This window comes from Rhineura floridana, chromosome 2 (genome assembly GCF_030035675.1).
Source record: "Rhineura floridana isolate rRhiFlo1 chromosome 2, rRhiFlo1.hap2, whole genome shotgun sequence".
Lineage (NCBI taxonomy): Eukaryota > Metazoa > Chordata > Lepidosauria > Squamata > Rhineuridae > Rhineura > Rhineura floridana.
Genome location: NC_084481.1, coordinates 88,557,573 through 88,583,555, shown reverse-complemented (window position 1 = coordinate 88,583,555; position 25,983 = coordinate 88,557,573). Strand labels below are relative to the sequence as shown.

Below are 25,983 nucleotides of genomic sequence, written 5' to 3'. Positions count from 1 at the left end.
ACTAGAAAAGACCATAATGCTGGGAAAAACAGAAGAGAGTAGAAAAAGAGGAAGGCCAAAGAAGAGATGGATTGAGTCCATAAAGGAGGCCACAGACCTGAACTTACAAGTTCTGAACAGGGTGGTTCACAACAGATGCTCTTGGAGGTCGCTTATTCATAGGGTTGCCATAAGTTGTAATCGACTTGAAGGCACATAACAACAACAATTGTTTAATTGTTTGTTTATGTAATTTATGAATAGTTTTCCATGAGGCATCCTTAAAGCCTCATAAGGGCCACATTCCCTTCGCTGGAGCTTTTCAGCAATGGCTGTGCACAACCTGTGGCATTCAGTCTCTTGAGAAATAATACAGCAGCCCTTCTCTGATACTCTTCGGCCATCATCCAAACCCTAAGTTTGAATTGAAGCCCAGCTGGCATGCCTTTTCAATGTATGGCATGTCTTCGTTCATTTTAACATGCCTTCTTGGAGAAGAGCCGTAGCTCAGGGGTAGAGCAACTGCTTTGCATACAGAAGGTCCCAGGAGGTTCAATCCCTGGCAGCATCTCCAGGTAGGGCTGCCAGACAGCAGGGCTGCCCCTGCTGTTCCAAGCAGCTTTGACTAACAGCAAGGCAGTAGGATTTTGTCATCTCAGCTGAAACGAAGCAAAGCTAGTTTACTTACCTTTTTAGCTGCACAATGGAAATTTATATATAGCATCGAGGATTGGAGCATTTTACTAGTTTAAAACGGCTTCTTTGTGGTTAGAGCAGTTACAGAACACAGATCATCCATTCTGTCGGGTACACAACAGATCCCTACGTAGAGGGAATGACGCTGGGGGACTTCCACACTAAGATGTTCTGTATTTTAATATTTTTTGCAAGTGACTTTGAGACTTTTCTAAAAAGTGTTGAACAAATATAATAATTTTTTTTGGAGGGGGCAGGAGCAGGTGAGGCACAGAGGTTAAGGCAGTTGGCTATGCAGCTGCAAATGGAAGCTGGCCCTGGGACAAGTGAACAGGCAGCAGGCTGGGCTGGTTAAGGGCCTTTTGAGTCCTGAGGCCCTTGGCCAGTGCCTGATGTGAGCAACTGCTGGTGCCAGGCATGATTAGCAGAGCCATAAAAAAGGAAAGCCCCCATTCTTAAAACCCTGGAGCACCCCAGCAATGGGTCAACAGCATCACTCATGTAAATCCCACAAGCCTCAAAGTGCAAACAGCCTTTTCTTCCTTCAAGCATTAAATTGCCACCACCTGTACAGGGGTCAGGAGCAAAGCCTCCTTGGCATCTGTTCTCTGGAACAGGGAAGGAGAACCTGCAGCCTTCCCAGAGGGGGATGCGCTACAACTTCCCACCCCTAACCATTGCATGACTTAAGACTTGAGATTGCGAAGGGCAGAGATGAGCCTGGACAGCATAAAGCTCCCTCCGCTTTCCCTTGCCCAGAAGGGAAAACTGGCAAGGCTCTTTGGAGGGGAAGGAAATTCATAGGCTGTGAAATCCTTCAGCTCTCTGACAAAATAAAGCACAGCTTCCTCCCCCCCTCCCCGCCGCCCCCCCTTGCAAGTCTGGTGGTTCCTCTGCCCAAATTGCATAAAAATAGCTTAGTTTGCCCATACCCAATATTTGAGGTATAATCTCTCCCTATTGCCATTTTCCAAACATTTTTATACCCCACACAATCACATTCAGTCCCTCCAGAGATCCCCATTTCTAGGCTAAGGATAAACTTCTCCGCTGTTTTAAGAAAAGGGAGCAACTTTGTTCATTGAACCCTTTCCTCGGTTTGTTTATTTGAGAGAGAGAGAGCTCTGCCTCCCCCAGGCAAGCACTGCTGGTTCCTCTGCCCCAGCGCATCCCCCCTTCTCACCCCAAGAGACCAGGCTGATTTTCAAAGGGGGGGGGAGATTCAAAGACCTTGCAATGGAAACCCCACAGCACTTTGAAACCCACTTTGCATGGCTCAGCCCTACCTGTAACTCCGGGAGGAGATTTGGGGGGAATTCCCCTCTTTCCCCCTCCCCCAAAAGCAGCTTCTGACTCCTTCCCCCACATTTACCTCCCTCTCTCCTGTCCTCGCATCAGCCTCGACAAAGTTTTCTGCACAGACTGAGTTCCCTCCCTGTCTACTTGGAAGGAGGGGACATTCTTTACAGGTTCCCTGCACTTGTCAAACTTTCTGCCTCTCTAGGAACCGGAGCTCAATAACCTTTGGAGGACTGAGTGGCAGAAGAGGTATTTCAAGTTCTCCCCCTCTACGTGGGTGGCAGTAAGGCGAGTGAGTGGAGGGGCGAGAGTGTGGGGCGGTGGGGGGGTAGGGCAAGTGAGGAAGTGAGCTAGCGGGCTTGCAGGCGGATGTGGGGGGAGGGCGATAGGGCGAGCAAGCAGAGATCCACCATCCGGTACTCTGGAGATCACCCCTGAAAGCCGGAAAGGTTAACCCTAATTCACATACAGACACACATATCGTCACTCACCTCCATAGCTCTTCACTTCCATTCCTCCGCTTCCTCCTTCCTCCTTGCCTCTGGCTTTCTCCCTCCGCTCCTTTCTTCTCCACCATCTTCAATTTTGGAAAAATTTCTTTTTCTCTCTCTCCACCTCCTCCCTCGTGGCCTCCACAGAGCGCGAGGGAAGAGCAACTCTGCACAGAAGCCCAGTGCGCAGAAGCCCAGTGTGAGGCACATCTCTTTTGTCCACCAATCAGAGGAGCAGAAGACTTCCCCTGCTTCCCCCCCCCCCAAGAAGTAACGTACAAAAGTAAAGCGGGAAATGTTACCATTGCTGCTAAAAAGTAAGGAAATTACTAGTCATTCTATTACTAGCAAAATGTAACAAAGTTATCCACTCGTTACTTAAAAAGTAATGAATTACAAGTAACTTGTTATTTGTAACAAGTTACTTCCAAGCTCTGCATTGAACAAATGTACATGTAATTTCATGTAAGATTCTGCTAGCTTCATGGGACTACATATCTGCCTATGTTGTTAGTCCTGTGTGGATGTACATCAAATCCTATCTCTTATGTTTTTCAGGTGCAAATATTCTCAGAGACTCTGCAGGAAATGTTAAGTTGGGTGATTTTGGTGCCAGCAAGCGGCTTCAGACAATTTGCTTGTCTGGTACAGGTATGAAGTCTGCCACAGGAACTCCATACTGGATGAGTCCAGAAGTTATTAGTGGAGAAGGATATGGGAGGAAAGCAGATATCTGGTATGTCTATGTTGCTCTAATGCAAGACAGTTTTACAAGAGCTTTAACATTAAATGGCTTTCCATCCCATTTTATTGTATGCATGTTTTATGTTTGAGTGTGTACTTTGGAAAGATTGCTTATGAATCTGGATTAGAAAGTTAGGAGAAAGAAATGCCACAATGGTATGGCATTAGTAAGCAGGACAATATTACTGGCAATATCTGTTCAGATCTGTGAAAGAATTCTGATGAGAAAAGGATCTCTGGAGCCTATAGCTCACAGACTAGCAGAGTATCAGTTCCTAAAAGGCAAGGTTTGGGTAAACATGTGTCTGGACTGGACTGCTTCATGACACAGGTGGGGACTCAGATAACTGAATTTTCTTCCTTACAAAAACCAGATAAAAAACTGTCGTATCAGGGAGACAGCTTGGTTATAACCTGTCACTCTGACATTTTTATTATCATCGTCCCACCCATATCCCATAGAAGCCCAAGGCAGTTATATACAGCATTATAAAAAATATTTACAATGATTAAAACATTTAAAATTACATCTCTAGAATGTAATAACAAGCTGCTGAATTCCCAGCAATATGCATATCCTAAAAGCGTAAGCAAACGATTGTCTTCAGTTTACATCCAGGTGTCATCAGTGTGGGGAACAAACACACTTCTACAGGAAGGGAGTTCCACAGTTGGGATGTCTCTACAGAGAAGGTCCTCCAGTCCATGGGCCACACCTACTAATAGGGCCTTCCCTGCTAACCTCAAGGCATGGGTTGGTAGGTATGGAAAGAGGTGATCCTTGAAGCACTTGGGCCCCAAGACCTTCAGGGTTTTGTATACCAGTATCAAAATCCTGGCTGTGGGCACACTAATTGATTCAAAAACTGCTAGAATGGTTTTTCTGGCTGCATTTTAAAGCGACTCTGCCCTCTGCTGGCAACACCTCTCTTACCTATTGCTGACTTCAGACCTTTCAGGACCACCCACAGCAACATTTTGGGCCAATCACTGGGTCTCTGCCTGAGCCTGCAGCAAAGCATTTCCATTGGCCACACCTGGAAGGCAAACAGGTTGATCTACCAATCAGTTGCAAAATATGCCTGAAGCTGAATTTCTTTTAAAAAATACACTTGAACTGATCCAACCAGGTTTTAGAATAAAAAAAGGGAGTGGAGTTTGACTAGTGTCATGTGTCCATTTCAGAAAAGAGAGGTGGAGATGCACTGGAACTAGCACAACAGTAAGTATGTCTCTACCCCTTGAACTGAGCCTGGGAAGCTCACAAGAAGACAGTGCAATTCTTTAAGGACACATGGTCTCATCTCTCTGCTTTGCTTAACAGCCTGGGGCAGTATGCAAAAAAGTAGTTCTGTTAGTGCAAGGACTTCTGGCTGTAAAGTGGAACTTCCCTCCCTCTCCTCTCCCCGTGCAGTCCCTAAATCTGTTATTGGGATTCCCCCAGCCCTCCAGACCAGATTTGGGAAGGGAGCGCAAGGAGAAAGAAGGGAAGTTCCATTGTGCAAATAGAAATCCTTGCCCTAAACAGAACTACTTTGTTGGATACTGCCCTTGGTGGCTGCATTTTGCACCACTTGCAACATCTGGACAGTTTTCAAGAGTAGCCCCAATTCTCTAATTGGAGAGCTATTTTTTTTCTAATGGAGAAGCATTCAGCCATGAAAACCCCAGCCTGCAGTGTGAAGTGGTACATCCTAGACAAAGGATTACCACATTAGTGAGAACTAGGACAGTGGGTTGGATCCAGACTATGTTAGCTGTACTTGCATTCCATTTAAATAAGTGGGACTTAACAGTTAGCAATCACTAATGCCTGACATTGATTTTAGGAGGACCTAAATGCAGTTAACTTAGGCTACAATCCAATACATGTCTACTCAGAAGTAAGCTTCATTGGGTTCCGTGGGACTTAGTCCTAGGTAGGTGTGTATTCCCCCTCTAGGATGCACACCTTAACGTGGTGAGGGGGTTTGAGAGTGTTGAAGAAGCTAAGAGCAATGCCGTCAGGAGTCTAGACCAAGAGGCTAGACTCCTAGCAGGGGCACCCAAGGTCAAAGCTGAAACACCAGACTAAGATGCATCCAAACTCAGAGGAAGGCAATGGTAAACCACCTCTGAATATCTCTTACCATGAAAACCCTATGAACAGAGTATTCAAAATGCAACACGAGATAGTGCTGGAAGATGAGACCCCCAGGTCAGAAGGGACTCACCGAGCTACTGGGGAAGAACAAAGGACAAGTACAAGTGGCGCTGTGACTGACGCAGATGGGTCAAAGCCGAAAGGAAGCTCAGAGGCTGATGTGCACAGATGCGAAAAGAGAGTCCAGAGTTGTATGACGCACACAATAAGAACATGGAATGTGAGAAGCATGAACCAGGGTAAGTTAGAAATTGTCAAGCAAGAAATGGAACACATCAACATTACAATACTTGGCGTGAGCAAACTGAAATGGATGGGAATGGGACATTTTCAATCAGGCAACAACAAAATATTTTATGCAGGAAATGAGAAATTAAGAAATGGGGTTGCTTTAATAGTGAGAAGTGATGTAGCAAAAGCAATTAGGAGCTACAACGCAAGGTCGGAGCGAGTTATATCAATGAGATTAAATGGTAAACCTATCAACATAACCATCATCCAAGTCTATGCTCCGACGGCAAACGCAAAAGAAGAGGAATTGGAGAGATTTTACGCAGAAGTACAGGAAGAAATTGATCACACACCAAAACAAGATGTGCTAATAATCACGGGGGATTGGAATGCAAAACTAGGGAACAGAGAAGAATTAGGAATTGTGGGGAAATGGGGCCTAGGAGACAGAAATGAAGCAGGAGACTTAATGAATTCTGTGAAGCCAGTGATTTGTTTCTTGCGAACACATTTTTTGAGCAACCAAAGAGAAGACTGTACACATGGACATCACCAAATGATCAACATAGGAATCAAATTGATTATATACTTGGTAGCAGAAGATGGAGAAGTTCCATACTTTCTGCGAAAACAAGACCAGGAGCAGACTGCGGTACAGATCATGAACTGGTAGTATCGAAAATCAGAGTAAAGCTAAAGAAGACCAACAAAGCAATCATAATGCCAAAATACAATTTAAATAACATCCCAGAAGCATATAAAGAGAAAATATGGAACAGGTTTGAGGCTTTAAACTTAGTTGACAGAAAACCAGAAGAACTATGGAATGAAGTCAGAGACGTTATCAGGGAAGAATGCAAAAAGACAATTCCTCTAGTTAAAAAGAAAGACCTCAATGGATGACTGAGAAAACTCTTAAATGGTTCAAGAGAGAAGGAAAGCAAAAGCAAAAGGAGATAGAAACACAGTCAGAACCCTAAATGCAACAATACAGCGACTAGTACGTAGGGACAAAGACTATTACAATAGCTAAATGTAAATGTACTGCCTTTAAGTCGATTCCGACTTATGGCGACCCTATGATTATGGTTTTCATGAGTCGTGAGAGGCAGTGACTGCCCCGAGGTCAGCCAGTGAGCTTCATGGCTATGTGGGGATTTGAACCCTGGTCTCCCAGGTTGTAGTCCAACACTTTAACCACTACAGCACACTGGCTCTATTACAATAGCTACTGTATAGAAATAGAAGAGGACAACAAAAAGGGTAGAACAAGAGCCCTGTTCCAAAAGATTAGAGAAATGAAAGGGAAATTTAAACCAAGAGTAGGGATGTTGAATAATCAACAGGGGAACACACTGACTGACCGAGATGAAATGAAAGGAAGATGGAAGCCATACACTGAAGAACTCTATAAAAGAGATGCCCGGATGACAGATTCATTCACGGAGGAACCGTATGATGAAGAACCAGTAATTTTAGAATGCGAGGTGAAAGCTGCTCTTAAAATTCTTGGAAGAAACAAATCACCAGGAATAGATGGCATACCAATAGAGTTGCTACAAGCTACTGAGATTGAATCTGTCCAAATTTTGAAAAAAACTTGTCAAGAAATATGAAAAACTAAACAATGGCCCACAGACTGGAAGCATTCAATATACATCCCAATTCCAAAGAAAGGGGATCCCAGGGAATGCAGTAATTATGAAACCATTGCCTTAATATCCCATGCAAGTAAAGTAATGCTCAAGATTCTACAACAAAGGCTCTTACCATATATGGAGTGAGAAATGCCAGACGTCCAAGCTGGATTTAGAAAGGGAAGAGGCACCAGAGATCACATCGCAAACATACGTTGGATAATGGAACAGACCAAGGAATTTCAGAAGAAAATCACCCTGTGCTTTATAGACTACAGCAAAGCCTTTGACTGTGTAGATCATGAAAAACTATGGAATGCTTTAAAAGAAATGGGAGTGCTACAGCATCTGATTGTCCTGATGCGCAACCTATACTCTGGACAAGAGGCTACTGTAAGGACAGAATATGGAGAAACCGATTGGTTCCCCATCGGAAAGGGTGTGAGACAGGGGTGTATTTTATCACCCTATTTCTTTAATCTGTACGCAGAACATATCAGACGGAAAGCGGGATTGGACCAAGATGAAGGAGGTGTGAAAATAGGAGGAAGAAACATCAATAATTTAAGATATGCAGACGATACCATACTCTTAGCAGAAACCAGTAATGATTTGAACCGAATGCTGGTGAAAGTTCAAGAGGAAAGCACAAAAGCAGGACTACAGCTGAACCTCAAGAAGACTAAAGTAATGACAACAGAAGATTTATGTAACTTTACAGTTGACAATGAGGACATTGAACTTGTCAAGGATTATCAATACCTCGGCACAGTCATTAACCAGAATGGAGACAATAGTCAAGAAATCAGAAGAAGGCTAGCACTGGGGAGGGCATCTATGAGAGATATAGAAAAGGTCCTTAAATGCAAATATGTATCACTGAACACTAAAGTCAGGATCATTCAGACCATGGTATTCCCGATCTCTATGTATGGATGTGAAAGTTGGACAGTGAAAAAAGCGAGAAAAGGAGGGGGAAAAGAGTAAAATCCACTCATTTGAAATATGGTGTTGGAGGAGAGCTTTGTGCATACCATGGACTGCGAAAAAGACCAATATTTGGGTGTTAGAACAAATGAAACCAGAACTGTCACTAGAAGCTAAAATGATGAAACTGAGATTATCATACTTTGGACACATCATGAGAAGACATGATTCACTAGAAAAGACCATAATGCTGGGAAAAACAGAAGGGAGTAGAAAAAGAGGAAGGCCAAACAAGAGACGGATTGATTCCATAAAGGAGGCCACAGACCTGAACTTACAAGATCTGAACAGGGTGGTTCATGAGAGATGCTCTTGGAGGTTGCTGATTCATAGGGTCACCATAAGTTGCAGTCGACTTGGAGGCACATAACAACAGCAAGGTGTGTATTGGATAGCAGCCTTAGTGTGGATCCAACCAGTATGTTTGTGAAAAGAGAAGTACTCATATGCTTCTGATGGTTTAGTTTAGCTTCAAAAACAGTTAGTTGTGATTTTTATGTGTAAGAAGGCAGCTGATTCATAAGTTCTTGTTTCCTTGGAGTGAGTGCCTCAGAAACTCATTTGTCCTAAACTCTAGAAGAAGGAGATGCCATTTCTTTTCACATTATTGGCTTATCTAACAACTATTTAAAAAAGAGTTGTCCTAATGTTCCCAATAAGTACTAACTTATTTGAGCTCTCAACAGATTGTGATGTGTGTCTAATTCTAACATTATTTCATGGTATTTATATACTACTTTTCAGAAGTACCTCACAAAGTGCTTTACATAAAATTAGTACAATAAGCATCAATAAAATTTCTACAGTAAAAAAGAAAATACAGCTGTTTGTTTTGAAGAAACTGTATGTGCATTTTTTCCACTTTGAGAAGGGCAAGCTAGTTCTCTCCTGAAGCTCCTGTAGGTGGCAGTTGGGAGAGTTGTCTGGCTCAGCCTGGAACTTCAGCAGAAACCAAAACACACAAACTGGATTAACTAGTTTTTAAATTGAGGGAAGAAAAGGATAGTGGGCTTCCAAATGTCCTGTTGTAACTTTTTTCAGTACAATTTAAAGCTTCTGCCATTTCATAGATTGATGGTTTGACCATTTGATCCAGCAAGAAGATTATTAGGTTCTAATTATTGGTATAATACATGGAACGCCACTCTGTGAAAGATGATGCTCTATGTCAAAAAGATGCTGTATTTTGAATTGAAAATAGTTTGTGTTCTTTAAACATCCCTGTCTGCTTACTCTTGAAGATAGTAGGGAAGCTATTAGTTTACATGACTTTAACTTGCTTTTCATTCTTGCATGTTGCAGGAGTGTAGGCTGTACCGTGGTGGAAATGCTCACAGAGAAACCGCCTTGGGCAGAGTTTGAAGCAATGGCTGCCATCTTTAAAATTGCTACACAGCCGACCAATCCCCAGCTGCCGCCTCATGTCTCGGATCATGGTCGGGATTTTCTAAAGCGAATATTTATTGAGGCCAAATTGCGACCATCTGCAGATGAACTGCTAAGACACTCATTTGCACATTATCACTGATGGTCTGCCTCGACCCAGCTCTCACCTACTGCATTTATTTTCTGACTGCACTTTTTTTTTTACATAAGGTTAAGAAAAGACAAGGGAGAAGTTACTTCTCTTGATTCTTTATTTCATATAGATTGTTAATAATCTTTCTGTGTATTTAGACTGCAGATTTTGTTCCCCATTTAGGACTAGGATCTTTTTGTTTTGGTAATGTACTGACGTGGTTCGCATAAAGCACTTTAGTACATATTCATTCCTTATTTAAGGGGGGGGAAGGCAACTTACTTGGACCGTGTGCTAAAAAATTTTTTCCCTAGCACTACTGAGTAATTCAGGATGCAGGAAAAATATACATGTCACTAGCAGATGTAGAAAAGGAAAATGTGTCCAATTGTTCTTTGTAATATGTAGATAGATGCCCCGAGAGGTCTTGGTTGTGTTTCAGCTTTGAAATAATTCTCATCCACAGTATTGGAAACAGGTTTAAAAGCTGCAAACTGAAACTGCTGAGCAGGGTGCATTCAAATCTGACTAGTGCATCACCTGCAACCAAATAAGTGTATTTATAATTTTAAAGGAATAGACAGGAGGGTCCCTACCTAAGTAGTTCAAGAGTCTTGGAGTCAAGTAGTTCTGATGTGTGAATGTCCTAGACCAGGTATCATAGATAAACAGATTACTGTAGATCTACAATCCTTTAGAGTTGAAGAACAGTCTCCACATACCATGCCACAAATTCATTCACTCAATCTGCTAAGATCTGCGATGAGTTGATCTGGGAGGGGCCTCCAGTGGCCAGGGTAAAGAATACTTTCACTCTAGATAATTCCCTGTTCCACATCCTTTATACTGTCCCAACTGGCCTGCCAGCTACATAAAATATTTCATGAGACCTAGTCTTCCTTCTCTACTATCACACTTACATTGAAATTTTAGAGTACTTGAATAGGTAGCAGTGTCAAAAATAAACTGTTACCATTTATGTTGATGCTAAACAAAATTCTATATCTAAGATTTACATTTGATTTATTAATCAACTAGTATTTGCATCATTTGTATCTGGTGAGCATGCAGAATTTGGCTTTCCATGTTTTTAACATGGAGTGTAGAAGTTTCCTCCTCTTTATGAGCATGAAGGGAAAAAAACAAGCTCAGCAGAAATAGATCTGGAGGCTTCTATATGCATCCCAACTATATAATTCCATTCCAACACACTGACAATAAAGGCACAAAATATGAGGTACTTCTTTCTGTCACTTGGTTCTGTTTTTAAGTACATTTCATACCTTATCTATAAGTAATTTAAGAGTTTCAGATTTGACATTGCTATCCCAAATGTGTACATTCACAGTTGGACATCTGAATATATTATTTTAGGGGAAACCCTGTAGAATGCTTGAATACGTTCTATCTTTTCAGGAAATTGGAAAGAGCTCCTGAAAGGAAATAATTCTGGTTTCCGTTGCCACAGTGTCTGTTTTCCAGAGGTGGTGTTGCTTAATGCTGCTGTTAAATGTTTCCTAGGGTAATATCTGAGGGCAGCCTGTATAAAAGCATCAAAGGCAAGCCAAACGTATTGCAGGTGTACAGATATTACAGGGACAGTGCACAGTCAGTATCTATATCTTCCATTAATAAGCTTAAGAATTGTCCTTAAAAAAACCTCCAGCAATGAGATCTGGAACAATTTAACATTACATATGTGACACATTGCTTGTACATATGTAGTGCTTCCAAAACCTTAGAAATAAGAGTTGCAAACCCTGGTTTCTATTAACTACAGTTAAAAATGCTGACTGTTAAAGCCAGCAAGGGAAATTTGTGTTGGAGACAGAGACTTAGAGGGAGTATCTGATCCTTTAGCTGTAGTTCAAGGATAGAGCGCATTATGAGAGCACTCAAAGTTTGGTAATCAAATGTTGACTGAACAAAATTTGCTATAGGACACACTAAGGGACTTTTGCAGTTCTCTATGGAATACAGCACCTAATGAAGAAACTATTGAGTGAACTTTTAACATACGGTTTTTACTTCTTAAAGAAGCAAATCCTTGTAATTGTGAATGAAAAAATAGTCATGTTTTGCTTTTTTTTAAAAAGTAAAACAGACTGGATGGGATTCAAGTGGTGATTGATTGGCTTTCCTTCACCTAGTCCCTCCCTGTAGTCTGTTGTCTTCCACTACAGATGTGTGTTTCCCCTCTCATACACTTTCCCCAGGTCCTCTTGGGAAAATTCATAAGATTCTAAATTCTGAGTTTCTATCAAGCTGTAACTATGCAAATTGTGTAAAACATGCAAATCAAGTAAATATATGCAGATATGCATCATTTCATCCTCTAATGGAATATGAGAAGTGACTAAGATTGTTTCTTGTAAACTCCTTAGAGGTTTTTTTCAATCAAGCCGTATAAATTTTAAAAAATAAATACTTTGAACTGTAGATTCCCCGAGCTCCTCCAAACTCCCAAACTATGTATGTTTAGCATTTTGTCAGACTTCCTTGCTCTGTTCAGTTGTCACTTTTAGAAATATTTAAAATCTAGCAGACAATCACTGCAGCCTCTAAGTGACCTCTTATAAAGTGTTGGTGAAGACTTATTGAACTGAAAGTCTTCCTCCAGTGGAGTGATATAAGGAGCATATTTAATGAACCTTCCCCTCTCCAGAAACTAATAACTTAAGACTGCAGTCCTAAACACAATAGAGAGTAAGCACCATTTACTTTTGAGTGAATATGCATAGGATTGGGCTGTTGGGTTTTGTGTTCCAGTTCTTATGCAAAGTCTTAAATGATCTTGTGCAGAGGGGTCAAACTTTTCTTTTTACAGTTGATAGTCAAAAGTCTTTAGCTTGGATGCCATTCAGCAATGTATGCTTTTAAACATAAATATGGGAAGATCTCTTTTGAGCTGTAGAACATACATTTAGTGCTAGAGTATCACTGGCTGCCTATGCTGGCTCTTCAGCTGTGTAAAGAACAGCATGTGTTGGGGCTTTTTTTATTATTTCATCTCTAGTCATTTGGATGGGGTTCTGTTTTATCACCTCTTGCCTTCAGAAGTCTGAGAGGTATGGAAGCCAAGGTTAAGGTGAGGATGGAAGAGTGAACTGTAAAACAAGTACCCAGTAGGGTTGCCAAGACTTAATCCTAAAATGTGAGGTCAAAAAAAAGTCTTAATCTTATAATTGAGGCTTACTTTTAGGAATCTGGATCTGCCTTAACCTGCTTATCTGTAGCCCAACCAAGGATACCAATGTGAGTTATGTGATACTTTCCCCCTCCCGCAGCTTGCTGAAGGTGGGTAGCAGTATAATCTTTACACAAAGGAATAAGAGCTACTGATGAGAGATCCTTGGGAAAGGGAGCAAAATCAGCTTTCTTTTGGCTTCTTGTAAATTGCATATGAAACTTGTAGGGAAAATTTGAAATCTGCAGATCTCTGAAACTCTAAATTTTAAGCAATTAGAAGGGTCCTTTAAAAAAAGTTGTACAAGCATGACAGTACTTATTATGTGACGGGGTAAATATGTTGTTTATCTGAATAGCAGGAGTTGTGTAGGTATGGCAAAATGAGAAGCATAAACAAGGTGATGCCTATTACTGGTTGTTTAGGGGAGAAATATACAAACTTTGAGTTTCAGAGCTTCAGCATTCAGACTTCAAATAAAACCCAAATAGAATTTGTAGTCAGGCTTTTTGGTTACCTGGACTAGTGTAGCTCTCTAGGACAAAGCACATAGACGCTGCTAGCTGGCTACACAGGTATGGGTTCCCCTCTTGCAGAGTTCTGTGCAACCCTTATTATACTAGATGTAAAAAAATGTCTTATGGGTTTTGGTTATATTGTTTACTTTCTGCATATTTTTTCCACACAGTTTTTTTGTTCCTATACAGAATAGCTTATAGTAGCCCATAATCTGTTTTAAGACTGTTTATGATTTGAAGTATACTGTGTTTCAGCCTCCCATTTCCTTTGTTCTAAAGAGCCGCATATTCAACAAATAGCCAGAGAGGTCAAATCACATCTCCATCTATCTTGTTCTCTGAATACTTACACTGAAACATGCCATTCAAAAGCTTGTGTAATTTTAACAAGGTTATCAAAAAGTACTAAAATTGACTTCAAAAAGAATGTATGAATTTCAGCATATGAATTTTAAACTCTTCTTGAATTGTTTAAAATGAACTATTTTTGAACCTTGGCAACATTCAGATTCTATATTAATTCACCAGCTTACAGTGCACAGTGCCATTTCCTTATTGTAGCAAGGGAAGAAAAAAACCTAGCAAAATAAGGTAGCTGCTTTGTGTGCCTTTTTTTCAGTACTGCATTTTGTCTTGACAATGGCAACATAAAAGTGCTTCAGAGTGCAACTCTCTGAGGATTTCCAAAATCTGAACTACAGCCTTTAATACTATTCAGGGAGGTGTAAATACTGTCACAAATCCATATTTCTATTGGAGTCCCAGTAGTTTTTAAAGGTACTAGTAGACTTCTTAACACTTATGATTCACCCCTAAGCAGCATGTTGAATGGGTCAAAGGTGGCCACTTCTTAATCCTTAGCAATTTTGCATTTTATTAATACAGTATAATTTTTGGATACAAGCCCTTTCCCTCATGTGACTTTGTCACTGAAGTGACCAAAAAAGCGAAGAATTTAGGAACTGGCAGCAAAGAGCCGAAATATTACCATTTTGTTTACAATTCTGCCGCATGGGGCAGAAGAGTATTTACACAATCACTTTGTAGAAGCTATCTCATAGATAAAATATCTTAGAACATTCTAACAAACACCTTGTACTTTAGTAGAACACTGATCTCTGGAAAAAGCAGTTGCATATATCCCTCTTCACGCAATGAGCATATTTGGAATCCTAGTGACATCATCAGTTCATTGTTTCCCATTTTGTAAGAATGCATACTGTTTATGTCCCTAGAAGTCCAAAGATACAGGGAGAATGAGGTCATGAAGCAGCCTTCCATATATCTGCTGTCTTGTAGAAGCTCTTTGTGAGTATTTCAAAATCATGGATATTACTTATGGTTAACTAAGGGCAATTATGAGAAGACGGTCTGGGAACAAACCATTATTAAAGGATTTCATATCTCGTATGAAACTAGAAACAACAAAGAAAAAGCTAAGAGAATAATTGTCACAGCAGAACAAATATTCTTCTCCTCAATCATGAGCTGAAGACCTGACAGCAACAATACCTCATTTGTCTTCACCCTGCTAGCTAGCTTTTGTCTGCTGTTTTTGCAGAATTTATATGGCATACTGTTGTTTACTCTTTAGCCAATCAGAAATGAGCTTAATGTTCAACTTGCATTCAAAATTGTCAAGCAGGGCTACAGTTTGAAAAAAAGACATGGAATCCATTATCTGTAGATGTGTGATATCTAAAATAAGAAAATAAGTTTTTTAAAATGAGGGAACTACATAATATGATTCACTGAAGTTCAGGAGAGCCTTCCCAAAATCATGGAAGGCTTCTCTGAAGGAATTTGAATCTGCAGCATAAGCTTTAAGCTTTAGTCCTTACATTTCTAAAACATTTTAATTTTGTAGTTTATTGCACTCATTTTTCAGTTGCACACCCAAGGGAATGGAACTTAACCTTTTTAGTTATACGGATGAAAAAATCAAGCAGAGTGCCCCTATCTTATGCCTTAATTTTGTTTACTTATATTAATTACAATAGGGGTCAGATTATGAAGGGCCAACAAAAACAGTCTTTGCAATGTAGAAAATGTCAAATGCAGTTTTGTCTGCAGTTTTTTCAAATTATTTAGTGGTTACAAGAATTTTGACCTCCCACGTTCTGTACAAATACTGGGAATACAGTACTAGACACAATCCTGCCAATGTTAAGCTTGTTGGACATATGCTTAAATCACTCCATTGTAAATAAATAGCACTTAATTTTGGGTTGACACTGCCTTTTCTTAAGCTAAGTGGGAAGTAGGAAAACTATCACCACAATGAGCTGCTAATGGCTGCCTATTTAGCCTGCGATGGCTCTTCAGACGCTGTTGGACTCCCAACTCCTATCGGTCCCGGTCAGCATGGCCAATGGTCAGGGACTTGTAGTGGTCTGGAAGGCCACAGGTTCCCCACCACTGGCTTAAAGCTTGTGACAGTATTGGTTCTGCATATCGACAAATCAGATGTGGTTTCAAGGAACCTGTTTTCTTTCTATTGATGCCATGCAACTTTTTTAAAAAGGACAAACATTGTTTCTGCCATTGTCCAGATTTAAAGCTGCATTAATGTCACAGTTGCACTAGCAATCCTTTCAACCATCTTTGCAGCAATGTCTTATGACAGCTGCAGGTGATTGAGAGAGCTGGTCAGCATTCACAATATAGTTCCTTTTTTCTTTTTTAAATGTGATCTTTGAAAAATATCACACCTATGGAAAAAACCATTTTATTTGCTTGAATGTAAGTCCATGTGGTGGTTTTGGGGTTAGGAAAGGTACTACTGCCAGCATACCAGTGCTTAATTGCTGGTAGTTAGTTCCTTGGGTATATTTATGGCGTGTATGATCTGCAAATCACTGCAAACCAAAGCTTTTCTACCCCTGTACGCAGCCAAAAGTTATATTTATCTAGCTTAGTGACTGTTAATTGTAATCCAGTTTTTAAGCTTTGCTGGATGTAACTATCAGGGCTGGGCCAGTCACACATGCAACCCTAGAGGTTGCATGGGCAGCAATATTTTTAGGGATACCAATGAAGCAGTGTGTGATTGAAGAGTTGTGTTCAGCATCCTCTGTAACACTTCAAGGGCTCCTGGGTTCTCAAGGTACAACAGCCCTTTGGGGGGCAGCAAAAGGTGCAGGTCCTGACAACTGCAGGTGCTAGGAAGTGCTTTTTTGGGCACTGCATGTCTCATCAGTGTTGATGTAAAATACTTTGTCTTGTTTAAAATAGCAAGGAGGTTCTAGTGCAGTAGCAAAAACTAAAGATACCTGTACCTCAGGGAAAATGTTACAGGTTTTAAATGAAAGGTGGAAATATGTACAACTGATCCAAAATCCAACTTTATTCAGCAGCTAGAAGAGAAATCTGCTGGGATGAAGAATGCTCTAGTTATTACACACATATATAAATTAATATAAAACCTTTTTCACAACTGAAAACAAGTGGAAGAAATGTTCCTACTTTTTTTTTTAAAAAAAATTGTTTATGTGTAATGTGTTGGAGACTGGAATTAGCCTTTTCATTGCAGTGACATGAACTTAACCCCCCCGAGCTACTGAACATACTCAATAATTCCAAATGTGTTTGACTGTACTTTGCAGATGATGGAGGCAATCCATCAGATCCATCACTAGTTTCATAATTGCTTAATGGAAAATCATTCTTGTTTCTGGAACTGACCAGAATTGGCCTTCGGACAGACTATAGAGTAAATTTCATGAAAACCTTAAAATTTTGAAGGCATCTATCATAGAGGCATACCTGAAATTGTATAGTAGTCACATGGCAATGACCACACTGACCTTCATACTGAGTCACATGTATGAAACAGCATATTGAAATGGAAACTTCTGGGAAGAAGCTTTACAACCTGGACCTGAACAAGCTGACAGAATGGTTTGGCAAGCATAGCCCCTAGCAGCCTCGAACCTGATGAACGCTTTGTGTGATGAAGCAGAAAAAATTGAATCTAGAAGACATACAAAGGTGGACAACTTCAGTAGACACGGTGAATCAGTTACGGAAGGCTCATTAAGTGATGACACACATCTGCAAAAGAATCTGTCAGTGATATAACTGCTTGTGTGGGTGTAGCCACTTTATTCTGGAGACTATCATTATAGAAAGAAATGGAAACATTGCAAACTACCTCAAATATGAACTTTAAATAGAGCAGCTGGTCCATATCAAAAGACTTTTCTGTGCAAAAACCTTACCAGGCAATTTTGGTTACTACAATATTAGAATAGTGAATTGACTCTCAAGCAGTGAAATTAAGACAGAATTTGGCTCTAATGGAACAAATCTAGGAGCTCCCTGATGCAGATGTTCTCGATCTCACAAGAAGCCAGCTTACCAAATAAGAAAGTGATCACAGGTCAAAATTTGCACTGAACCCCAATTCTTTGTCAAGTTGCACACTGAAATATCAATGACTTCTTACATTGTTCTACTTCACTGTATATACGGATGGCAGCTATGGGCAAATGAAACACTCAGATGCAAAAAAAGAAACCCCTCTACAAATAGAGAGCAGCACATTTCCATAGCTGAAGAAGGCACCTCCAGCCAATTTCATGGCAGATTTGTGAAGTCTACCTACTAAATGTAAAAGAGTAGGGCTGGAATATTTGAAAAGAAGTTAATTCCTATAATGTCTGATAGGGCACCTGCTTTTGATGATAGACTTAATATTGGTGGGCCTCATACAAGATGGCAGTGAGGCCCAAATGTAGTACAGTTTGCTTGTGCTGTCAACGTGGCTTGACATACATAGCTTCATATGAACAAAAATATACTTCAATCTGTACAGGGGCAGGGACACAATTTCTGCTGACTGCTTCCTCCACTGGCAGTCCCTTACATATCTCTCACTATTCCTAAGGATCCCCCAGCTGACATATTTGGTTTTTCAGAGTCCATTGTGGGCTGCAAAACAGAAAAGGCAGCAGGCAGTCTTGCTCTGTGATCAGAAAACTGCTTGCAGTTCTCTGGATCAAACCCATTGTTGGCTGACCTGATTAAATGATGACATCAACGATACCTAGGACTGATTGTACAATGGTTTATTATAAGCATGTGATCAAAGAATCATTAGTTTGTTTATTTTAAAGTGTGGATTTTATGGAGCTTTCATACATGTACTTGAAATGAAATAAATATTTTCACTTCAGCATTTGCTCTTTGTTTAAAATATAATCACATATTAGCACTCGATTTCAGTGGATTTTGGATTGGTCACATATTATACATACATATCTTCACCTTTCATTTAAATGCTTCTATATCCTCCCTGGTATAAACCACCAAAAGTTGTATTGTTTCTGTGGTTTCTACCTTTGCAGCTGAAGTGAAGGAGGCAAGCCTTTAGGTCAGTATAATGGGCCAAAGTAATTCTTGTGCCATAGTAACCCAGAACATTGCACAGATTGCTGGGGAAGTGGTCCATCTTACTCCAAATAATTTAGAACTATACTTTTCCCTTGGATATCTTAGTTCAATGGAAGTCAAATATGCCCATCAATGTGAGCAAAACTAAAATTTCTAAGCTACTGGTTACGGAGAAACTTAGCTTCAAAAGCATTTTATTCATTTACCTTGTATGTGATAACTTTTTTCTATTTCTAAAATAAGAGTGTACTTAACAAACCTTGCTTTAGACAATAGCTGAGAGTCAAGTGAGAGGAGTATGGATAGGAAAAAATGTATTTTAATATATATATTTGATGATATCATTTTGACCTCCTCTCTAATAAGAAAGGAACAATAAAAGACTAATGAAATTCTCCCTGGCTTATTTGATTGTAATGCATTCAAACCCTGTTGAATAGGTATGAATAGGGAGAATTTTTTTGCAGGGAGGGGATCTCTGGGTTGCCAGTGTCCTCTGGGGACAAATTTAGAATCTCTTTCCTTAGACCCATTCTTGGCTCTCAGATGCTGAACAAATTCATATACTGGTTTAATATCAGAGGCTGAACTATCCACAGTACATTTGCTGAGGATTATTTTATTTTTGAATACCACACACATACATCCTGGGCACATGATGAATTAAAAGAAAAGGATTGTGCTTTCTTTTTAGAACAGGGTATAATCTCTCTAAATTTCATGTGGCTTGCTGTTGTGTTAACACAATTTTAAAGCTTGATAATGTTTGTCTGAACGTGAAAGGGATTGTTAGACCCCAAATGCGCTCAGCCTGTCATCTTGTACCTCACTCCATTTTCTTAAGGAAATGTCACTGTTAAGTATGGGGAAGAGATGTTGGTTGAAGTTGACAGTAGACATTTACTTTTTAAAAAGCTAACAACAATAATGTATATTTACCCTTTTGACCCAGTGTACATTTTTTATGCAGCTGCCAAATTCTCTATTTAATCCCTTGTTTTCTCTAAATGTTTTTACTCTTGTTTGAATGCTGGGCACAGTTTGTAATGTATGTACACAATGGTGTTTTTTTCTATCAATGTTGACTCTTTTGCACATTTTTTGAAAATGTTTAATTTGTACACTGATTTAATACTCTGACCAACTGTTATGGAGTGTATGTGAATTATGTGTGTGTGCAATGTACTACTGTTTTGAACGTGTGAGGATTTTTAAATTCAGTGTAAATGTGTGTCTGCTTCTGGCTTTATCTTGGTTGAGGAACTCAGGACATTAGCTTTGCTTACTAGTTACCCATAATAGTCCAAATCCAACAGCTTGGTTGTATCTCCAGAGCTTTGACCCACATATTGGACTCTGTGTGAATAGGGACTTCCCAGTTCACTTCATACTATTGGGACACCTGTTAGATATTGTCAGTTGACCACCACCTAGCTTCATCATTTCAAATAACAATTAACTAACTTGGTTGTTGTTGTTTTATAGCTAAGGTAGTTCTCATTTCTACAGTTCTGTATACTCTGCCATTATTTGGATTGAAGACTACCCAAATTCCAAATGTTTTCACATTGATGTGCAGTGTGCAAACAGAACTTTTCAGAAGTATGGAGTGAACAGAAATAGGGAAGGCACTGCTTACATGGAGCTTCATATACTCATCAGAGCCTCTGCGGAGTTTGGACTGTGGTAAATGTGTCTAAGAACTTTCCAAATATAGGGTACATAAAAATGCCTTCTATGTACTGTCTGTCCTTCCTCCCACAGGCCTATTCCAGTTTCATTTCTACATTTTTTTAAAAAAATTGTTTTTTAAAGGTACTGCATTTAGTTAGATAAATATATAAAAAGCTTTGAGAGATAATTTACTAAATAAATATATTTTCAGCTGGCTGATGTTCAGAAAATATTTTTTTATTTTTGTTTCTAACCATTCAAAATGTATTTGTATTTCCAAAATTGGACATGAATTGTATATTACAACACTCTGGCTGGATAACAGTATGGTTTGTCTTGTAAGGTCTTTTTTTTAAGAGCTAAAGTATTTCTGTAATACAGAGAATAATACTGTTCTGAAAAGCTAAAGGCAATCTTTGAATTTAGAGCTGCTTGAGAAAATCGAGACACAAAACCAATCTTGAAAAGTCAGATGTTTTATTGCCTTTTTTGTTATACTGAATGTAATGTCTCCCTCTTGATCTTAACTCTTCCTTGTTTTCTGGTACTGGGAAAATTTAAAGCATGTTGAAGGTACTAGCAGAATACCAATTAATACTTAAATTTTAAATTTGACAACCTAGTTTGTGGCTTGAAAGATTATTTGTATAATGCTTAAGATGTACCAACTAAAAATTCTCATGTTGGGTAAATACGGTACTGGTGGATATCAAAAACCAACAGTTAGGAAAAGTGGTATTCTCTCTTTTTTAAGAACCTACTAATGACCTGTTATGGTGTGGTTTGTTCCATTGTTCATGCACATTTTGACCTTGTCATAGTCTCAAAAGTGTGCTTGTACAAAATGTATAAAAATATTTTGATTTTTTAAAAAAATGTATTTACCTGTTATTTTCTTGCTGGTAAATGGCTTTTATTTTATTTGGGTTTTTTAATCAAATATAAAAAAGAAGCCATGTTTATATTCTGTGTTTGACCAAATGACTATTGTTTTATGAAATTTGTATATTGCTGGTACACATCTTCGTGTAGGATGATTGTGCATGAGGACCTGCAAGAATTAATACAATGAAAGATTGTTTTTTTTCTTCCAAGTAAATTCTCAAAAGGTTATGGTGCAAAGGTTTACTGGATGTAACCTTATAAGCTTATGGAATGACTATAGAATAATGGCACTTTCAAGTGTTAATAAAACAAATATTTATTTCCAGATTTGTATTTTTTTCTTTTCTAAAAAGTACAATAATATTTAACATCTATATAATGCTTCAGAGTGATATCCAACTAAGTCATACTTAGAGTAGACTCCACTAAAAATGAGTAGACTTAAGTTACTTCACTCCATTAAGCGGGTCTATTGTGACCTAGTTGGATATCATCTTTAGTGTACTGATGGGGTTCATGTACCATATGTCAAGAATTCTTACAACATTGTAGGGGTGGTTTAGTTGCAGATGGAGAGCTACAGTTCAGAGTAGCTTGCCTAGGAATAAAGTGAACTTTTGGTTAACAACTCAAAATGAAATCCTGTGCATGTTTTACCCGATTCCTCTAGCTTATTCCTTAGTAAGTGTGTTTAACATCACAGCTTCATTCTCTCAGCCACTATGCTGCAATATACATCTTATAGGTAACATAGCGCTTTCATATATAATTTCTATAATGCTTTTCTTAGCAAAGTGTGTATAATACAAAAAAAGCCACTTGATTTATTTATTGGCATAATGTTCAATATAAGAAGAAATCTAAGCAGTTTGCATAAAATATGATTGGGGAGAGAGATCAGTATAAATTCATATAAAAATACATCGCCATCAAATTAAATGTTAGAACCTAAATAAAACCAGAATAAAAGCATATCCTAGATAAAAGTGAGTAGTGTACAAGAAGTAAAAAGTTTAAGCATTAGGAGTTTTGAGGCCTGGAAAGCTTGGGTAAATGTATATTTTTAAGAGGTGTTTAAAGCTGGTCACTGTCCCCAATTTGTGAACCACCTAGTGGAAGGCATTCCAAACAGTGGGTGCCGCTACCAAGAAACACTGCTTCTGTGTTACACATTACATTTGTTGCCTAGGTTTACTTGTGGAAACATGCTCCGGATTTTGCTCTTCGGATTTTGCAATACAGTTCATGGTACAAATACTACCAAATGCATTGTACATATTTAAATAGTGGGTGGTATCCAACTAAACTTCCACTAGCACAAGGACTTTTACCTGCACAATGAAACTTTCCTGCCCTCTCATTTCCCTGCATGACCCTTCAACGTGTTCCAGGGCAACATGTTCCCCAGTGCTGCAGAGCAGATTTACAGTGCTTATGGGGAGAGGAGAGGGTGATGAACATAGGAAGCTTCCTTAGACTGGATCAGACCATTGGTTCATCTAGGTCTGTATTGTCTACACTGACTGACAGCAGCTTTCCAGGATTTTGGAAAGGATATTTCCTGTCCTACCTAGAAACGCCAGGGACAGAATCTGGGACCTTCCACATGCAAGGTGGATGCTCTACCACTGAGCTACAGTACAGTCCTTCCTTCCACTAATGCAACTGTTTAGTTGCTGTCCAGTATTCATATTTAAATGTATTAAAACATGCACAAAAGCTTGTTTAAATATAAAATTTGTATTTTTTAAATTGCAGACTGACACAGAAATGCAACAGTACAGACTAACATGTACAAAACTGATGTAGCCCCCCCTCCCAAAAAAGGGCTGATCCATCCCTACCCATCACTAGGATAATTTCTCATTTGGAGGTGAGCAGCAACCATTCACAAGAGAAACAAAAGATAAGGCTGGTCTATTGTGACCAGAACCTAGCCTTCACCTCAGAATTTATTTTGGAAGAATGATGGAGATGCAGCTAAAATAATACTGTGGTATCATAAAGACAGATTTATTGTAGCATAAGAGTGGTAAGCGGCGGTAACGCAGCCAAAGCTCTGCTCACGGCCGGAGTTCAATTCCAACGGAAGGAGGAAGTCGAATCTCCGGTAAAAGAGGTTGAGGTCCACTCAGCCTTCCATCCATCCTTGGTCGGTAAAATGAGTACCCGGCATATGCTGGAGGATAAACAAAGGCTGGGGGAGGAACTGGCAATCCCACCCCATATATACGGTCTGCCTAGTAAACGTCGCAAGACGTCACCCTAAGAGTTGGAAACAACTCGCACTACAAGTGCAGGGACACGTTTACCTTTAAGGTTTTGTAGCCTAGCGCCCGCTTTCTCAACCACGTGAAGTGTTCAGTCAGGCAAAGAGAGAGAGAAAGAAAGCTATACTGTATAAAATGTACTGCTTACAATCTATTGCCCATTTCTGGGGTTCTTCGTTCCCATATTTAACAACACAGGAGCAAGGAGGGGAAGGGCTGTGTTGAGTAGCCCTACCTGTGATTTTGTATGTTCTTCACCCAATATCCTTGTCAACACATGTAGAGAGCGGGGCTATGTGTGTATAGTTATATGCATGAAGACCTCTCTGAAATTTGCAACCCATGCATGCAACTACCTGTGCAAAGGTTCTCTCCATATAGGTATTTGCACTGTATGTGAAGATGTCAGGGGAGGAGCTACCCTGATTTAATCCTGCTTCTTGCTTCCATGGTGTCAGACACAGGAACACATAATGCCAAAATAGGGCTATTGCAAAACTCAAAGGTGTTCCAAATAAGCACAGTGGCCATTTGCAACAGCAGTAAATTGGCTGAGGACAGAAGCAGCCTGCTCTGTGACATCACAGTACCTGGTTTCTAAGTCAGGGTGTTTTTTAAAAAAAGCACATTTATCCATTTACAGTAACTATAGCTATTTTGAACCTGACAAACTGCCCTGCCATTTGTTTTCTAGATATAAACTCGCCTTCCCCCTACTTAAGCCCCCTTATACGAAGGCCCTACCTATAGTGTAGGGGGAGCCCCACCCACATGCATGTCTTGTAGTGTTTGTTCCTCACTGTAAAGCAAGTTTTGCTGGGAGGTCTGTGATTTTCAGCTGTGCAGAAGGCTTTTCTCCAAACCCAGTTCCCTGCGCTAAGCTTTGCTGCAATAGTGGGCAACCGTGTTGATCTCTACAAGGTTTATGCGGGTTCGAGGACTCGCCTCTCTTGGACAGCTGCCCTTTTCTTATGATTATTCAGATTGTTGGGAACAAGTTACAAATGGCATGAGAATCCTTTTGTCGATACAAAGACTTAGCTGTTGCTGGGTCATAAACAACAGTCTACCTCCTACTGACCTTGTTCCCTGCATTCTACACCCCCTGCTCAGCCGGTTGGTTGCGTGAAACAGCTGAGCCCATTCAATTTGGTGTGGTCATGGAGGAGTAAAATGAATTATTGCACAGACAATCTTGGTCAAATTAAACAGGCTGCAAGGAGAGGGATAGTGATGTCATCACTCTGCACAGAAGGCAGGGAGATTAGCAGAGGCAGGACTGCTCCTGGTAAATTAAACCTTTTCCTGACGACGCTGAAGTTGGTTCCCGGTTCCCAGTTGACGCTGAAGTTGGTTCCTAGTTCCCAGTTCCCAGTTCCTTATTTGCTTGAAAGTTAAAAACACAAAAAAAGAAGAAAAGTTGACAGCTATGGCAACTTCAAGCCAAACTTCACATGTCTCTGAACCCCAGAATATATGTTCGGGTACCATGTATGATATATCACTGTGATCGGGGGACTCTCCCCATCAAGAATAACAATATATTTATGCAATCCAAATAATCAGGCTTCTGATATTATCATAAATACATAATGACATCATAAAATATAACAAATAAGTAACTGAGGGTGCACACCCCATATTCTGCTCTATGCAACATCGAAATAGACAAAAACATGCTGGAAATCATACACCCCATGAAAGGGGAGAGTGTCCTCTACAAGATGCCACTGCATCCCGCCTGGCCTAGAGCTTCTGCTGGGTGCAGGGCACGGAGGAGGGCATCTATGCAAAATCAAAGCAGACAAAAGCATACAGGAAAAAATAAGTAACTGGGGGTACTTACCCCAAAATCTGCTTTTGGTCAGGACAAATCATATACCCCAGGAAAGGGGAGGGTGTCCTCTACGAGATGCCACTGCGTCCTGCCTGGCCTAGAGCTTCTGCTGGGCACAGGGCACAGAAAAGGACATCTATGCAACATCATAGCAGACAAAAACATACAGGAAAAATAAGTAACTGGGGGTGCCTGTTGGAGCGTGCGTGTTGGTACAGTCCAGAGAAGCGACTCTGGAGCTGTGCAGAACCAGAAATAATCCAGGCCAAGCAAAGTTCTTTGTAAGTCTTTTACTGTTAATAAGTTTCAAACGCAGTCCTCTCTCCATACAACTTTCCCCCACACTAGAGCTTCTGCGAGAGCAGCTCTTATCAGAGCGGTTGCCCTTGCCAACCACCTGCTGGCCTTGAGCAACCTGGCAACCCCTCTTGCTCTGTTTAACCCGTTTATTGCAGGTTTCATTCTCCTCCGAAAAAACCTCTGTCTGTGTCT

The 25,983-nt window shown here is 40.0% G+C and overlaps 1 protein-coding gene and 1 long non-coding RNA gene across 2 annotated transcripts in view; one reads left to right on the top strand and one right to left on the bottom strand.

The window, feature by feature from the left end:
• The window catches only part of MAP3K2 (mitogen-activated protein kinase kinase kinase 2), a 91,293-nt gene extending 69,597 nt beyond the window's left edge, over positions 1-21,696 (top strand). The window contains exons 16-17 of the mRNA XM_061609216.1: positions 3,024-3,201; positions 9,510-21,696. Of these exons, the coding sequence (XP_061465200.1) occupies positions 3,024-3,201; positions 9,510-9,735 (404 nt within the window). The 3' untranslated portion in view covers positions 9,736-21,696. The remainder of the gene's footprint in view (positions 1-3,023; positions 3,202-9,509) is intronic.
• Positions 343-25,983, bottom strand: LOC133376656 (uncharacterized). Its single transcript, XR_009760544.1, has 4 exons — positions 25,501-25,983; positions 4,144-4,246; positions 2,466-2,632; positions 343-638 (listed from the first exon to the last, which is right to left on the bottom strand). It is a non-coding gene; the product is annotated as an uncharacterized LOC133376656 (long non-coding RNA).